The following is a 17,935-nucleotide window of genomic DNA, read 5'->3' as shown; positions in this document are numbered from 1 at the left end:
GGCAAAGAAAGTTTTCGCTGGGTTCAAACTTTCTTTCTTGAAGGGGGGGAGTGTTACATATTTATGTGAATGTATGTGAATTACCATTCAGGTCTTTGCTTATCCGTGTGTAGTATATTAAGTTGTGGTGTAGTTGTTGTGGTTGGAGGGTCAGGAGCCCTTCGGAACCAGTGGCCGGAAACGGAAGTGGCCGGAAACGGAAGAAGAAAAGACACGAGGAGAAAAGGACGGGGTTTCTTCTTCCTCGCCCCGCGACGACGAGAAGGTGGAATCGACCTTGCGCTGCGCGGAAAACAGGGGCGTTCCGAAACCCGTTTGGCGAGAGGAGTTACCTGGCCGCGTAATTACCTTTGGACACGTGAAGTCCCCGTGAGTTCGTGCACGGAACGTACGGGTCGCACTTTGGAGCCTCGCACGCGTTACAAACCGCGCTCGGTTTTCCCCGTCTACAAGGACGCGTACGGGTCGCACGTTGAGCCTCGCTCGCGTTGCAAACCGCGTTTTGGTTTTGCCCCGTTGCTTGGCAAGGAGGTGCGCTGCAACAGCTGTCCCCGGTACGAGACGGCACGTTGGAGCACGTCCGCCCGGGGTTCGTTCAACCGCCCGTGTGCGGAGACGAGAGACATTGTGGGAGACATTGACCACGGAGGGAGTCAGGAGTGGGGCTCACGTGAGGAATATATAAGATGGCCATCTTAGAGTTTGTGTAGATGAGTTTATACCTTGGTAATATTGACTGTGCATTGTTGATGGTTGTTGATTGCTCCGAGAATATATTATTGATTATTCCGGATCCTTGGTGTGGGGTTTCTTCTTGACCGGAATTCATATTGATTGCGTTACGAAAGCGTATAAACCATATATCTTTCTGGCGGGGTCCCTCCCACGGTCCGGGGGTCACCAAGACCAGGTAGTTACCGGGAGGACCACGTAACAGATACTATGGTGATAAGCGTTCCCAGGTCAGCGCTACATCTCATTTTAGCATTTATTGTCTAGCAGACTCTAGCTCAACGAACATTTTACTCTTTTATTATAACAGATATTGTGTATGTACAATGTACATATTACTACTGTAATTATTTATTTAATGGAGCACAGAGTTTTATAACTTAAAGGTTTTATCTGTGTTCCCAGTAATTAATTTTACCACAATGATTGCATGTTGTGTGTATGATGATAGGAGAAAGTGTCAATTTACTTAGTAGTTAAAATTGGGTTCTTAATTTATCAACAGAATTAATCTATTATCAGTAGTATGCGAAATAAAAGGGTGGCCGCAGCTTTGGGGTATCAGAAACTTTACCATCATTGAGCTACCCCTAAATATTGCTCAATTGTGCTCATATTTTGCCTGAATTTTTATTTCATACATAGGAACAAATTGAGAGGGTAAGAAGATCATATTTCAAAAGTTCAAAAATAAGCTCCACCCTAATGCATATATTAACCCTGCATATATTAACTATTCATATATTAACTATTCATGTATTAACCATGCATATATTAACCTCGCCTACATTAACCTTGCCTATATTAACCCTGCATATATTAACCCTGTATATATTAACTATTCATATATTAACCATGCATATATTAACCTTGCATATATTAACCTTGCCTACATTAACCTTGCTGATATTAACCTTTCCTATATTAACCCTGCATATATTAACCCCGTATATATTAACTATTCATATATTAACCATGCATATATTAACCTTGCCTATACTAACCTTGCCTACATTAACCTTGCCGATATTAACCTTGCCGATATTAACCTTGCCGATATTAACCTTGCCTATATTAACCCTGCATATATTAACCCCGTATATATTAACTATTCATATATTAACCATGCATATATTAACTTTGCCGATATTAACCTTGCCGATATTAACCTTGCCTATATTAACCCTGCATATATTAACCCCGTATATATTAACTATTCATATATTAACCATGCATATATTAACCTTGCCGATATTAACCTTGCCGATATTAACCTTGCCGATATTAACCTTGCCGATATTAACCTTGCCTATATTAACCTTGCCTATATTAACCCTGCATATATTAACACTGCATACATTAACCTTGCCGATATTAACCTTGCCGATATTAACCTTGCCGATATTAACCTTGCCTATATTAACCCTGCATATATTAACCCTGCATATATTAACTATTCATATATTAACCCAGCATATATTAGCCTTGCCTATATTAACCCTGCCTATATTAACCCTGCATATATTAACCCTGCATATATTAACCCTGTAAAAATTTACTATTCATATATTAACCCTGCATATATTAACCTTGCCTACATTAACCTTGCCGATATTAACCTTGCCTATATTAACCTTGCCTATATTAACCCTGCAGATATGAACCCTGCATATATTAACCTTGCCTATATTAACCTTACCTATATTAACCTTGCCTATATTAACCCTGCATATATTAACCTTGCCTACATTAACATTGCCGATATTAACCTTGCCTATATTAACCTTGCCTATATTAACCCTGCATATATTAACCTTGCCGATATTAACCTTGCCTATATTAACCTTACCTATATTAACCCTGCATATATTAACCCTGCATATATTAACCCTGCATATATTAACCCTGCATATGTTAACCTTGCCGATATTAACCATGCACATTAACCCTGCATATATTAACCTTCCCTATATTAACCCTGCCTATAACAACCTTGCCTATATTAACCCTGCATGTATTAACCCCGTATATATTAACTATTCATACATTAACCCTGCATATATTAACCTTGCCGACATTAACCTTGCCGATATTAACCTTGCCGATATTAACCTTGCCTATATTAACCCTGCATATATTAACCCTGCATATATTAACCTTGCCCATATTAACCTTGCCTATATTAACCTTACCTATATTAACCCTGCACATATTAACCCTGCACATATTAACCCTGCATATATTAACCCTGCATATATTAACCCTGCATATATTAACCTTGCCGATATTAACCTTGCCTATATTAACCTTACCTATATTAACCCTGCATATATTAACCTTGCCTATATTAACCTTGCATATATTAACCTTGCCGATATTAACCTTGCCGATATTAACCTTAGCCTTGTTAACCCTGCATATATTAACCTTCCCTATATTAACCCTGCCTATAACAACCTTGTCTATATTAACCCTGAAATATTAACCTTGCCTATATTAACCTTGCATATATTAACCTTGCCTATATTAACCTTGCATATATTAACCTTGCATATATGTAATGGCACAATACTCGCTATCAAAAGTGGGACATGAGGGTTGCAAAATAAATACTTCCATTTAGTGTTCTTGTAATTTTTACTTAACAGATGGATGTGTCCTCAATCAGAAAAAAAGCCCAAGAAGATAATGCAATGTTCATACTGTTCATGAAATGGCCTCAATCATGAAAAAGCTGCTTTTTTTTACGTAAGTTACATGGTGTCCACTTTCCCTCTATATCTCCCTGAAACAACACATTTGCAGGGGTTGTTAATGATTGTTAATAATGTTAAGAGTGCCTCATGATAATATACCTAAGAATGCCGAGAAAATATAAAACTGCTTAATTTTATCACAAATACATCAAGTGGACACCGTAACTTACGTAGTATGGTGTATCAAAGGTCTCTGCTAAACTACATTGCTGCACTTTCAAAGCACCCTTTATTTACAAATATGTCAACCACACACACACACACACAGACAAATGTAACTGAGCTCATTAACATCAATTTTATTTGGCAAACCATAGACATATTAACACTTGCGTCTACGTAAGTTACAATAATGACGGTGGACACCAAAAGTCACAAGTTCAAGCAAACAACAGTTTATTGAACATGTCAACTTATTTACATGAAAGTTTCAAACACGAGATGTGCTGTACTGTACATCGTCTTTTTTTGGGGGGGGGGGGGGGGGGAATTGAAGAAAACAGTGAAAAAGAACAGTTTCGTTTCTTGTTTACCTGGACAATTGTCATTTTGAGAGCATGTATTGCCTTGCCTGCAAACTGCAAGAATTTCCTGCATCTTGGAGTTTCAATAATGCCATGCTGTTTCAGTCTCTGTTTTCTTCTTGGAGTGGTCTTGATTATAAGTTGTGAGAGGACTGCCGCGTACTGATCTCCACTTTTTGGCATCCCTTTCTTAGCACGGTACACTGCTTTGCGTAGGGCCTCTTTGGAGCACGAAGGCTGTGTTTGATCCGGTGTTTTATTTGTAGTGGCACTGTTGGATTTCTGCAATCGTTCCTTCTTCTCCTGATAGAGCTGCCTACGTCTTTCATTTGATCTTCTTCTTGCTTGTGCCGTTTGTTTTCCCCTCTGCTTGGTTTTCTGCTGTCTCCAGATTTCTCGCTGGCGTTCTTTCCCAAAACGCGTTTTGGGTGTGTACTTGTTTGTGGTTGCATGACTTCCATCCAACTCCAGCTTCTTTTTAGCACGATACCGCTGGACTCGCAACCGTGTTTTCTCCCTGTATTGTGCTTGCTTTTCTTCACTCAGACTAATTAGGTGCAACTTTACCCGCAAACTTTCCGTTTGTTTGAAGTCTGCATAGCGTTGTGGATTAACTTTCATATTTCTTCTCCAATCTCTTTGACGCTCTGCTTTACTCTTTTTCGCTTTCACTGATTTCACGTCTGGTGCTGTTGGCTGCGATTCTTTTGGTTGCTTTAGTCTCAGTCTCAGGTGGTAACGCGTTTCCTCCATTCTGTAAAAACCAAAATTATAAGTAATCATCATTCAAACGCATCATCATTCATTCAAATCATCAAATGCGTTTCATATTTCAGCGTTCGTTCGGAACTGGCGGCTGCTTCAGGCATCTATCTGATTGGATGATGAGTGATAGGCATTCCACCACCCCACGAGGCTTGAAAACCCGTCTTTTGCTTTCGCGGTGTAAAAGCCTAAGGGGGTTCTACGTACGTTACAAAGTGGACACGGATATTATCTTCGGCGAAAGTTTTAAATTTTCATCCCCAAGGTCAGGGTTTCAGAACTTGTGTGAATACTAAGGAAAAGTATTCAATGCAAGAAGTGTTCATCACGTAGTCGGTATTCTACAGATAGTTAGGAATTGTTATAATTGATTAACCAAACTGTGAAAGTTCAGTGGACACGGAAGTAACGTACGTTCCCGGTAACAGTCTGATCGATTTATTGATTTAGGTAACCACCTTTCCGGAAGTGATTGTTTGTGGATATATTTCTTTCATCCACAACCAAACTAGGGTCAAAATGTAAACAAAGACAATATCCTGTACATATGTTATTTTTCATTTTCAACAATACTTGTCACGTGATGTCCCATTTTTGGATGCCATTTTGGGCTAATGTTCGCAATAAAAATAGTGAATAAAACACACAATACACACATCAAAGTTTTTTTATTTATTTCTTTTATATCTTTATACATATACACATATCATATAACAAGGATACTTTCATGGTATGACTACTTTGCAAGCCAGAAGAATGAATAAACTGCAGACACAAAAGTTAGCGAATATTGTGCCATTACATATATACTAACCCTGCATATATTAACCTTGCATATATTAATCTTACCTATATTAACCCTTATTATATTAACCCTGCATATATTAACCTTACATATATTAACCTTGCATATATTAACCTTGCCTATATTAACCTTGCCTACATTAACCTTGCCGATATTAACCTTGCATGTATTAACCTTACATATATTAACCTTGCCTATATTAACCTTGCATATATTAACCTTGCCTATATTAACCTTGCATGTATTAACCTTACATATATTAACCTTGCCTATATTAACCTTGCATATATTAACCTTACATATATTAACCTTACATATATTAACCTTGCCTATATTAACCTTGCATATATTAACCTTACATATATTAACCTTGCATATATTAACCTTGCATATATTAACCTTGCCTATATTAACCTTGCATATATTAACCTTACATATATTAACCTTGCATATATTAACCTTACATATATTAACCTTGCCTATATTAACCTTGCATATATTAACCTTGCATATATTAACCTTGCATATATTAACCTTGCATATATTAACCTTGCATATATTAACCTTGCATATATTAACCTTGCCTATATTAACCTTGCCTATATTAACCTTGCCTATATTAACCTTGCATATATTAACCTTACATATATTAACCTTGCCTATATTAACCTTGCCTATATTAACCTTGCCTATATTAACCTTGCCTATATTAACCTTGCATATATTAACCTTGCATATATTAACCTTGCCTATATTAACCCTGCCTATAGTATCTCTGAATATAGTATCCCTGCCTATGGTAACCATCCCTATAGTATCCCTGCCTATAGTATCCCTGTCTATGGTATCCCTGCCTATAGTATCTCTGCCTATAGTATCCCTGTCTATGGTATCCCTGCCTATAGTATCCTTGCCTACAGTATCCCTGCCTACAGTATCCCTGTCTATGGTATCCCTGTCTACAGAACCCTTGCCTACAGTATCCCTGCCTACAGTATCCCTGCCTACAGTATCCCTGCCTACAGTATCCCTGCCCACAGTATTTCTGCCTATAGTATCTTTGCCTTCAGTATCCATGCCCACAGTATCCCTGCCTACAGTATCCCTGCCCACAGTATCCCTGCCTACAGTATTTCTGCCTATAGTATCTTTGCCTTCAGTATCCCTGCCCACAGTATCCCTGCCCACAGTATCCCTGCCCACAGTATCCCTGCCCACAGTATTTCTGCCTACAGTATCCCTGCCCACAGTATTTCTGCCAATAGTATCTTTGCCTTCAGTATCCCTGCCCACAGTATCCCTGCCTACAGTATCCCTGCCTACAGTATCCCTGCCCACAGTATTTCTGCCTACAGTATCCCTGCCTACAGTATCCCTGCCCACAGTATTTCTGCCTACAGTATCCCTGCCCACAGTATTTCTGCCTATAGTATCTTTGCCTTCAGTATCCCTGCCTACAGTATCCCTGCCTACAGTATCCCTGCCTACAGTATCCCTGCCTACAGTATCCCTGCCCACAGTATTTCTGCCTATAGTATCTTTGCCTTCAGTATCCCTGCCCACAGTATCCCTGCCTACAGTATTTCTGCCTGTAGTATCTTTGCCTACAGCGTCCTTGCCTACAGTATCCCTGCCTATAGTATCCTTGCCTACAGTATCCCTGCCTACAGTATTCCTGCCTACAGTATTCCTGCCTATTGTATTCCTGCCTATTGTATTCCTGCCTATTGTATTCCTGCCTATTGTATTCCTGCCTATTGTATTCCTGCCTATTGTATTCCTGCCTACAGTATCCCTGCCTATCGTATCCCTGCCTATTGTATTCCTGCCTATAGTATCCCTGCCTATAGTATTCCTGCCTATAGTATTCCTGCCTACAGTATCCCTGCCTATAGGATTCCTGCCTACAGTATCCCTGCCTACAGTATCCCTGCCTATAGTATCCCTGCCTATAGTATCCCTGCCTATAGTATTCCTGCCTATAGTATTCCTGTCTATTGTATTCCTGCCTATTGTATCCTGTAAATGTGTTTTCAAGGAGGGGTTGATCACCTTACCCTATTCAGACACTTTCTGTGATACCCTGGCATGATGGTCAATGATGACGTTATATGAATGGTAACCAACAGAGGAGTTAACATTGGTATAAATCAAATATTTACATCAATTTTCTTTTTTTCTTGCAGAGGTGCCGAGGACACTTCCAGTTGGAATAAAAGGAGACAAAGGTGTGCCAGGAATGAGTGGACCTCTTGGTCTACCAGGTCCAGCAGGCATGCGTGGAAAGACCAGTATTGGTCTCCATGGGAGGCCGGGAAAACCTGGACATCAAGGATCCCCAGGATATACCAGCATGGGCAAGCCAGGGCTTCCAGGAATTCCTGGGAAAGTTGGACTTAAAGGAACTCCAGGACCTAAAGGAGAAGAAGGACCTATGGGGAGAAGTGGGTCTCGGGGGTTGCCTGGGCCACCTGGGAAGCCTGGGTTGCCTGGAATAGCGAGCAATGGAAAGCCAGGTGCTAAAGGAGCTCCTGGGCTGTTAGGAATTACAGGACCTCCTGGACAAAATGGCTATGCTGGCTTGACAGGATTGCAAGGCCCAAAAGGCAAAAATGGGAATGGTGCCAAAGGTTTGCGTGGACCACGAGGGTTACCTGGCCTTCCTGGACCTCCAGGTGCAATGGGGGAAACTGGACTAGGCAGGCCAGGGAATGATGGTGCCCATGGATCTCCTGGCATTGGCGGACAGACTGGTCCTCCAGGTCAGATGGGACCCAGGGGGTTCAAAGGAAAACATGGCCCTCCTGGAGCAAAAGGCCAACCAGGAATTGGCAAACCTGGGCAAGATGGTAAACCAGGAAGTCATGGTCTGCCAGGATTGAAAGGTGTTATGGGTCTACGAGGCTTACCTGGAAAATCTGGTATATCATTCAATGGTCTGCCTGGACCATCAGGACAAAAGGGACACCGAGGACTTGAAGGAATTGCAGGCTTGGAAGGTCATAAAGGAGAACATGGCTTACCTGGAAACCCAGGTCACCCTGGGAGACGTGGAGAGCAAGGACCAACTGGATTACCTGGTCTTCGGGGACACAAAGGACCAATTGGCTTGCCAGGAGATAGTGGAAAGAAAGGACCAGTAGGTCCTCCTGGTGTTTTTGGGCAAAAAGGAATGCCTGGACCATCTGGATTTCCTGGAGGAAGAGGTTTAACAGGAGACATTGGACCAATAGGTCAACATGGAAAGGTTGGTTTCCCAGGACCAAAGGGAAACATTGGCCATAAAGGGCTTCCAGGACCTCCAGGAAAAAGAGGGGCACCTGGTGTAAGTGGAAAAACAGGTCATCCAGGGTCACCAGGACCAAGAGGTATATCTGGTGTTGCTGGTAAGCCTGGAATTGCAGGTCCTGTTGGTGCCCACGGCCCCAGAGGAAGAAAAGGGCATTCTGGTCCACCAGGAAAACTTGGAGCCCCGGGACAAGGAAAGCATGGAGTAGAAGGTCCAATAGGCCCTCCAGGAAAACCAGGGATGACAGGACCTCTGGGTCCTCCAGGTCCTCCAGGTCCTCCTGGGCCTCCGGGTGTCTCTGTCCAAACCAGCGGTCATGCAGCTTCAGAATTGCAGGGTCCAGTTGCAGCGGCAGAACGTAATGGACTCCGAATTCCATCGGGTGCTGGTGACAAAGGTGGTGCAAGAGGAGCGGGAGTTGGGGCACGTACTCTCTCTGCGTTCACAGCCTACCTGTCAGCCCCCTTTCCGCTCACCGGTGGTCCTATCAAGTTTGACAGTGTTGTGTACAATTGGCAACAGCACTACAACCCAAACACTGGGGTCTTTACTTGTGCCCTGTCAGGGGTTTACTATTTTGCTTACCATGTGCATGTGAAAGGTGCCAATGTCTGGGTGGCCCTTTACCACAATGGCAAACCTGTCATGTTCACCTTTGATGAATACAAGAAAGGATACCTGGATCAGGCGTCAGGAAGTTCTGTGCTCGAGTTACAGTGTACTGACCAAGTGTGGTTGCAGATGCCCTCACACCAGGCCAACGGCCTGTACTCAGAAAAGCTTGCACATTCCTCGTTTTCCGGGTTTCTCCTCTTCCCAATTTGAGACGAGGCCATCACACAAATGGATGAACAATTATTTTTCAAGAAAGAAAATCTTCATTTATTTTCTTTTAAAACTTTAAGAAAGTTTTGGATCGCCTTGTCAAGACCTTTTCAATTAGTTTTGGCTTGTAATGACCAGGTGCACCTGTTCTCACGGTCGAGGCTCTACTTTGTAAGCAAACGTACATCGATTGTTCCCTTTCCGGTAATTTATCTGCGGATATGTCACGTGAGGTTGGGTAAGGAGTTTGGATCGTGAAGGACGCAGGAGTCTTGTATTTACACGACCTTCTAGCTAGGCATGTTAGGGTGCATCTCGTAAAGATACCCAGCTCTTCTCCACGTTGACACCAAAACAGTGAAAACCTGTCACTAAACTCGGTGACATTGAATAACACTGTCATTCCATCAGTTGGGAAGTCATCGTAAATTCCTTCATGATTATAGACTTGGAAAAAAGCATTTGTTGTGCATTTCATGGTTGAGAGAGGGAAGGGGTGGGTTTATATAATAATGTAATCCAGGTAAATTAATTATAAACTATACTGTTTATCTTGTGGCTCAGGATGAAGGTAACATGTTTGAATGGCTTCATGTGTGTTTTTGTCACAATTAAGTAAAAGTTACGAGACACATGACGTCATAAAGGACCTTTCCGGAAGTCACTGCAGCACGGGTTCACAACATACATGTGGACGAATAAGATGTCAAATAAGTCTAAACGAGACCAACATATTCAGGTACTTGTGCCAGTTGGTCACTGATCTCCATCACCTCGCAGGGGGGAAAAGAAAAGGAAGTTCGATCAAATCGTCGAATTTCAAATGAACAGGAACAGATAAAAGAATGAACAGAGAGAACGAACCAATCAGAACAGACGATTGTTGTTCAATACGGACTTGCTAATGCTTCCTATTACTTCACTTCCCACCTATCACACCGGAATGGATGAGATTGGAGAAAGTGAATGTTCCTGAAAATCCAGAGCTGTGTTAAAAGGATCTGAAACGTTTCATTTAAAAGTCCCGTTAGACATTTGAATGCTTCCTTGTTTAAAACGTTCCGCACACATACAAACAACAACAACAACATGCATTTTAAGGCCATTTTCCCTGCAAGAGCGGGGGTTAGCCTTGCGGTCCCCATGACAATCTTCTCCATTTTGCCCTATTTTCTGCATCTCTCCTTGTTAACCCCATTGCCCGCATTTCTTCTTCCACCATCTTTAGCCAAGTCTTTCTCGGTCTTCCCCGTCCTCTACTTCCTTCTACATTCATTTCCATCACTCTTCTCAACCAGTCACTTTCATCCTTCCTTAACACATGACCAAACCATCTCAACCTGTTTCTCTTCACAGCATCAATCACAGGCTCTATTCCCATCATCTTTCGCAATTCATCATTTGTCTTCCTCTCTCTCAACGATACTCCACACATCCACCGAACCATTCGCATTTCCACCCTTTCCAGCCTTCGTTGCTGCTCTACGTTCATTACCCATGTCTCGCTCCTATAAATCATAACACTTCTCACACATGCAGCATACACCTTTCCCTTCAGCTTCAACGACACTCCCCTCCTCGTCAGCACGCCACTCAGTTCCCGAAACTTCTTCCATGCACATCTCACTCGAGCAACCGTTGCCGAGTCTGATCCACCTTCTCCATTCAGCATGTCTCCTAGGTAACAAAATGTTTTCACAACTTCCAGCTTCACGCCATCTCCAAGATCCAAATCAACATTTCCTCCATCTGCAGCTCCCTTTGTGGGCATTGAGGAAATTAGGGCATTGAGGAGTTTCATCTGCACCTTACACTTGAATGTAGCTGCCACACTAGTTAATGACCCTCTCAAACCATTACATTTTTGATGAACCCACTCAGCGCACATTGTACATTGAATGGAATTCTCTCCGACACCCATCCTGCACACAGCGCACGGGCATTTCCCAGTTCTTTCCACCTCACCACATGCTTTACCACTTGCCATCACCTTCGTTTTTCCGATATTCACCTTCAGACCTTTTGTCTCCATACATTCCTTCCACTTGTTCATCTTCTCCTTCATTCCATCCATACTTTCTGCAATCAACACCAGATCATCTGCATACAACAACTCCCACGGTAAACCCTCCTTTACGTTCTGAGCCAGCACCTCCATCACAGCTCCAAATAGTAGTGGAATTTGTACCGACCCCTGATGCACTCCCACCTTCACCTCAAACTCACCACTGTTCCCGTCCTTGGTCCTTACAGCTGTGCGTGCTCTTTTGTACATTGCCATCACTACTCTGATCAACCATTCCTCCACTCCTAACTTCCTTCAATGCCCATGTAACTACTTCACGTGGAACCCTATCGAATGCTTTCTCCAGATCAACAAACCCAAGAAACAACTTCTTCCTCTTCTCCATATACTTCTCCTGCAACTGCCTCACAATAAAAAGCGCATCTGTCGTTCCTCTTCCTGGCATAAATCCAAACTGCATTTCGTCAATCTTCACTTTCTTCCTTATCCTCCTCTCCAACACCCTTTCCAATACCTTCATTCCATGCTCCAATAACTTTATCGCTCGATACGACCCACAGTCCAGAGGGTCACCTTTCCCCTTGTATAGAGGGACGAGGGTACTCAGTTCCCAATCCACTGGAATGCGGCCTTCTTTCACCACCACATTGCAGATCTCTGTCATTCTCTTCACACCCCAATTTCCCACTGCCTTCAACATATCTCCCACAACTCCCGTCGGCCCTCCCGCTTTTCTACTGTTCATTGCTTTTATCGCTTCCTCAACTTCCTTCTCGGTTATCTTCACTGCCAGTCCTAAAACTGTGTTACTCTCGATGTTGCCATCCCATTCATTCTCTGCATTCAACAGTATTTCCATATATCTCTTCCATCTTCCTTTATTTCCATCTGGGTCCACAACGATTTGTCCCACTTCATCCTTCAAGCAATTCAACCCCATCACATCACACTTCTCTTTCGCTATCTGCTTTGCAATCCTGAATACCGCTCTCTGACCCTCTTCCAAATCCAAGCGTTCTCCGAACATTTTCCTACATGCCTCCTGTGCCTTTGCTACCTCTTTCTTTGCAGCCTTCTTGGCTGCCTTATAACTTTCATGCTCTGCCTTTTCTGCCCCCATACCCTTCGCCTTCTGCCACTCCTTGAACTTCTTCCTCTTCTCGTCAATCTTCTTTCCAACTTCATCATCCCACCACCATGTTTCCGAATGCCTCGGTGGTCTATTTGTCCATCCACATACCTCACCAACGGCTCCCAACAGACTATCTTTCATTGACATCCAACCACTTTCAAGCTCAACCACATCATCCTCTACCATACTCAGCTGCACACATGATGGACACAAAGCACCAACCAGCGAGGAAGACAAGATTACACCAATCGGTGTCACGGCTAAATTGCATCAATCAAGGTGAAGATGAAAGAAATTCCAAACTATATTCTCCATGGCCGGTCGATCATATGTAAGAAGTTTCTTGTCGATCTGTTAAGCGGTTTTGAAAAATAAGATTTTTACGTTTTTATTTTAAATCCAATATAGCTGCTAGAGCACGTGACCGATGCAGTCATAAAATTAATTCCTCACTCACATCGAGTCGTAGATCAGGTGCATGAAGTTTCAGATTTTTCGGATTAGGATTTCGATTCCACCAACTATGGCTGGAATGCCACTTCAATGATGATGTCATCGTTTGACCATTTATACCTCATGGGGAGTTGATCACATGTCGCCAAACTTTAATTTGTTTTTTGTCGAGCGGTTTCGAGACATCCAATCGTTTTCCTTCAATCCAATATAGCTGCCATATCATGTGACCTATGACATCAGAGCTATCAATAAAATATTCTCTATCGGAAGTCCATCCTATGTTTAAAGTTTTGCATTGGTCGGATATGCGGTTGCAGAGAAAAAAACAACATTTAAGTGGAAAATATATACATGTGGACAGACAGACAGACAGCGCCGTTACAATAGTCTCACAACCCTTTCAGGTGAGACTAATGAGTGAGTACAGGTGAGCAGTCATTCTGGAGTTTGGCAGGAAGGGAGTTAATGGTGGACCCTGTGAGCTCCTGCACAAACTTGGGAAAGAGCGGAGGGTTTTAGCAGCGCAGACAGGAAGCGTTTTACAAATTCCCGAAATCTTTTTCATGTTCTCCTCTTTGATGCGATGGTTAAGGCAATGTTGGTATTGTGTCGGAGAATTTGAGTTCACAACCCGATTCCAAAGTCCATTCCACTGCACATTTCTACAAGTCTGTATTTTTAGGCTTATAAGGTCTGTCTGGAGCGTGAAGGTGTCCTTTGGGACAAATGATATGTCCGGATAATTTAGTACAAACCATGTGTGTTCAGGTTCGAGGAAATTGCTTTGTGTAACCAGTAATGAAATGCCTGTTTCATGTTCCCATCTGAGCACACAACTCGTGAGGTCACGATTGCACATTCAGAGCCCATATGCCGTTCGTTTTTCCATTGTCTATGGTCTTTGTCTATCATTCGTGTCAAAGTACAATGGTGTCTCCTACTGGCCCAATCTGAGCAGTTTCTATAAACGTGTCCATTGATCAGACTAGCGTGACTCGGCCGCTCCGCGCGCCTCACCACACGTCGTTTCAGAGGGGTAGGCATCTTTGACCATTTCGGTCTTTTGGGTTTCAACATGTTGTGGGTCTTCAGGGCTATTTGGGTGTTCAGGGTCTTTTGGATCCTCTGGGCCTTCAAGGGTATTTGGGTCTTCGGGGTGTTTTGGGTCTTCGGTGTGTTTTGGGTCTTCGGTGTGTTTTGGGTCTTTGGGGTGTTTTGGGTCTTTGGGGTGTTTTGGGTCTTCGGGGTGTTTTGGGTCTTCGGGGTGTTTTGGGTCTTCGGGGTGTTTTGGGTCTTCGGGGTGTTTTGGGTCTTCGGGGTGTTTTGGGTCTTCGGGGTCTTTTGGGTATTCGGGGTCTTTTGGGTATTCGGGGTCTTTTGGGTCTTCGGGGTGTTTTGGGTCTTCGGGGTGTTTTGGGTCTTCAGGGTCTTTTGGGTATTCGGGGTCTTCGTGGTGTTTTGGGTCTTTTGGGTATTCGGGGTTTTTTGAGTATTCGGGGTGTTTTGGGTCTTTGGGGTGTTTTGGTCTTCGGGGTGTTTTGGGTCTTCGGGGTGTTTTGGGTCTTCGGAGTGTTTTGGGTCTTCGGAGTGTTTTGGGTCTTCGGGGTGTTTTGGGTCTTCGGAGTGTTTTGGGTCTTCCGGTATTCAGGGTCTTTGGGTATTCAGGGTCTTTGGGTATTCAGGGTCTTTTTTAGCCTCATGGCATTGAAGGGTATTTTCAGTCTTTGGGGGTCTTCAGGGTATTTTTGGTCTTCAGGGGTCTTGGGGAAATTAAAGGGTCATCAAAGGTCTGAGGGGTCTCAGCAGTCTCAACGCAATTAAGAGGGTTAATTAAGAGGGTGGTAATTTTATTTGAAGAAGAAGAAGACGTTTTCGTCGCATATATACATACATACATACATACATACATACATACATACATACATACATACATACATACCGAACCATATACGTTTGCTCTATTATAATAAGAAGATTATAATAAGATATGTGGAAAATGATGACAATGAACGTCATCAATTTGATCAATTATCCTCCAGTAAAAGCCATGGTTGAAGGTACAATACCCTGACGTCACCATTCGATCCATCAAACGGAAGAGATTGCATCAGCCTTCAGTGGGCTAAACAAATTGGACCTTTCTAATGAGAGGAATTTCTCTACAGTTGTGACCTTCTGATATGTTACCTAAACACTGCCTGGGCTCAATTTTTTGGTTTGATTGAAAAAATTATAATTTTCCCAACGGTTTGGATTAATTTGAAGCAACTTTTACTTAATATATTTTTCTCTTCAAAGAGTGTTTCCATGTTTCCGGGTTGGACACGCAGACGAACAGCATTAGCCGATTATACAGTGCGCATCAAAAAAAAGGTAATCCGAATTCAAGGGGTTAATAAGCAACGGATATTTATTTTGACAATTTACATGTGGTTTACTAATTAAGAGGAGATCCTCAGCTTTCTATTTATACCTTCCATGCATCATTGCTGTCACACATGACCGAGTACATGTTCATTGAAAATGACAAGTTCAAATCGCATTTTTACAAGTTTGTCTAATCGATGCAAGTCAGGATAATTGGTGCAAAATGAACGTCAGATGTGAACTTTTCTCAGGGATGATTGGCCTTTATGCACCAACACCTTCAACATGTCCACCTCCCCTTTCAACACAAAGCTCACAGCGGCGGAGCATGCCCTGAACTGCTCGTCTCACTATAGCCGGGTCATTGCGCAAAGCAGCCACTTCATGTCGAATATGGCCCTGCAATTCGTCAAGATCATGGGGAGGAGTTACGAACACCTTGTTATTTAAATGTCCCCAAAGGAAATAATCACATGGTGTGAGGTCAGGTGAACTTGGCGGCCATTCCACTGCATGGTTGAGGGCGATGACTCGGTCTCCAAAGAGTTCCCTCGGTCGATCTCGGACAGCGATAAGACGACGTGCTGGGGCGCCGTCTTGGGCCCACCAGAGATATCTGAAGACACCACGAACCTGTCCCTCAAAGTTCTCCTCCAGCTGCGATAAAACTTCATCATTGATCATCTGCAGATACCTGTTACCATTGACATTCCTTTGAAAGAAAAATGGTCCGATCACCGGACCACTTCCACAAAGTCCCAACCAACCAGCCCACTTTTGTCGATTCATGTTGGTGTCAAAATTAAATTCTGGGGGTTGTCCTGTTGGTGCATATTCAAGAACATTATGGGTATTGACGTTGCCGTCCATGGCAAAAGCAGCTTCGTCGCCGATAACAAGATACCACAGGAAATTGACATCTGCTTCGCAACGTGCTATCAACCATCTGGCAAGCACCAGCCTCCTGGCAAAATCCCATGGCGTAAGTTGGTGCCGGATGTGAATCCGATATGGATGTTGGTGGAGGTCCAGTCTTGTGATTCGGTTGAATGTTGCCTAAGGCAATCCCGTCTCATTTCGTCTTGCGCTGGTATCCCAAGGATGCTCCAAAACTTGCTGCCTTACTGCTGCAATGTTCATTTCTGATCGCCCAGTGCACCTCCTACCAGAATTCCCCTTGTTGCGGTTGAGGCTAGTGCCATGCTCTTGGTATTTTCTAACATTCGCCCAGATGGTTTTGGCTGCTGGAAGCTCCGGTTCTGGGAAACGTTCCCTGAATCCATCACGAGTTCGCTGCAAACTTCCAGTTTGGTGAAAGGTTGTAACCACGAAGGTCCGCAGTTCAGTCGTAAGTTGAACCATCTTTTCAATGACTCAGACTGTCTCTAAACCCATACACTGTCGGCCCATCTCAAATACCCATCTTAAACAAAGGATGATGCAACCGACGATTACCAGACCAGCTTAACAATTTTACATAATAAACTTGGCAGTCGACAAGTAATGTGTCCATTTAAAACTGTCTTGCATCGATTGGCCAAACTTGTAAAAATGCGATTTGAACTTGTCATTTTCAATGAACATGTACTCGGTCATGTGTGACAGCAATGATGCACGAAAGGCATCAATGGAGAGCTGAGGATCTCCTCATAATTGGTAAACCACATGTGAATTGTCAATTGTCATGAACATGTACTCGGTCATGTGTGACAGCAATGATGCATGAAAGGCATCAATGGAAAGCTGAGGATCTCCTCATAATTGGTAAACCACATGTGAATTGTCAAACTAAATAACCCTTTTTTTTTCTTTTTCTTTTTTTTTTGTATACTGAATCGAGGCTCGTGAAAGAGCTGACATTTACCCCACAAACAAATCAACCAGACAAACAAAACACACAAAAAGAGGGAGCGGAAGACAAGAGAAGGGGAAGCACACAAACACTTGAGAGCACACAACATTTAAGAGCAGGGAGATGTGTGGGAGGGAGAGGGCTTGGGGGGAGGAGGTGGGGGAAGGGGGGTGGGGGTGGGAGAAGTATAAAACACAAGGACACCAAGGACTTCCAGGACAGAAGTTGGTATTTCAAAAAAGTGGAATTGGGGTGAAATTAGCGGGGATAGAAAAGATCAAGGTTTTGGATGGGGGAAGATAAGAGATGGTGGTGAACAGCTGTTTTAAAGACCTGGAGGGTGGAGTGGGATTGCGGAGAGTGAGGGAGTTTGTTCCAGGTTCGGGAGAAAAGAGGAATGAAGGAG

The 17,935-nt window shown here is 43.0% G+C and overlaps 1 protein-coding gene across 2 annotated transcripts in view; it reads left to right on the top strand.

Moving 5' to 3' along the window:
* The window catches only part of COL8A2 (collagen type VIII alpha 2 chain), a 75,800-nt gene extending 62,216 nt beyond the window's left edge, over nt 1-13,584 (top strand). For both annotated transcript variants that reach the window (XM_068116462.2, XM_068116463.2), the window contains exon 3: nt 7,769-13,584. In XM_068116462.2, coding sequence (XP_067972563.1) covers nt 7,769-9,696 — 1,928 coding nt within the window. In that variant the 3' untranslated portion in view covers nt 9,697-13,584. The remainder of the gene's footprint in view (nt 1-7,768) is intronic.
* Nucleotides 13,585-17,935: the final 4,351 nt, after the last annotated feature.

The sequence above is a fragment of the Myxine glutinosa genome, chromosome 5, assembly GCF_964187855.1.
Source record: "Myxine glutinosa chromosome 5, kmMyxGlut1.1, whole genome shotgun sequence".
NCBI lineage: Eukaryota > Metazoa > Chordata > Myxini > Myxiniformes > Myxinidae > Myxine > Myxine glutinosa.
This window is presented reverse-complemented; position numbering and strand designations above follow the sequence as displayed.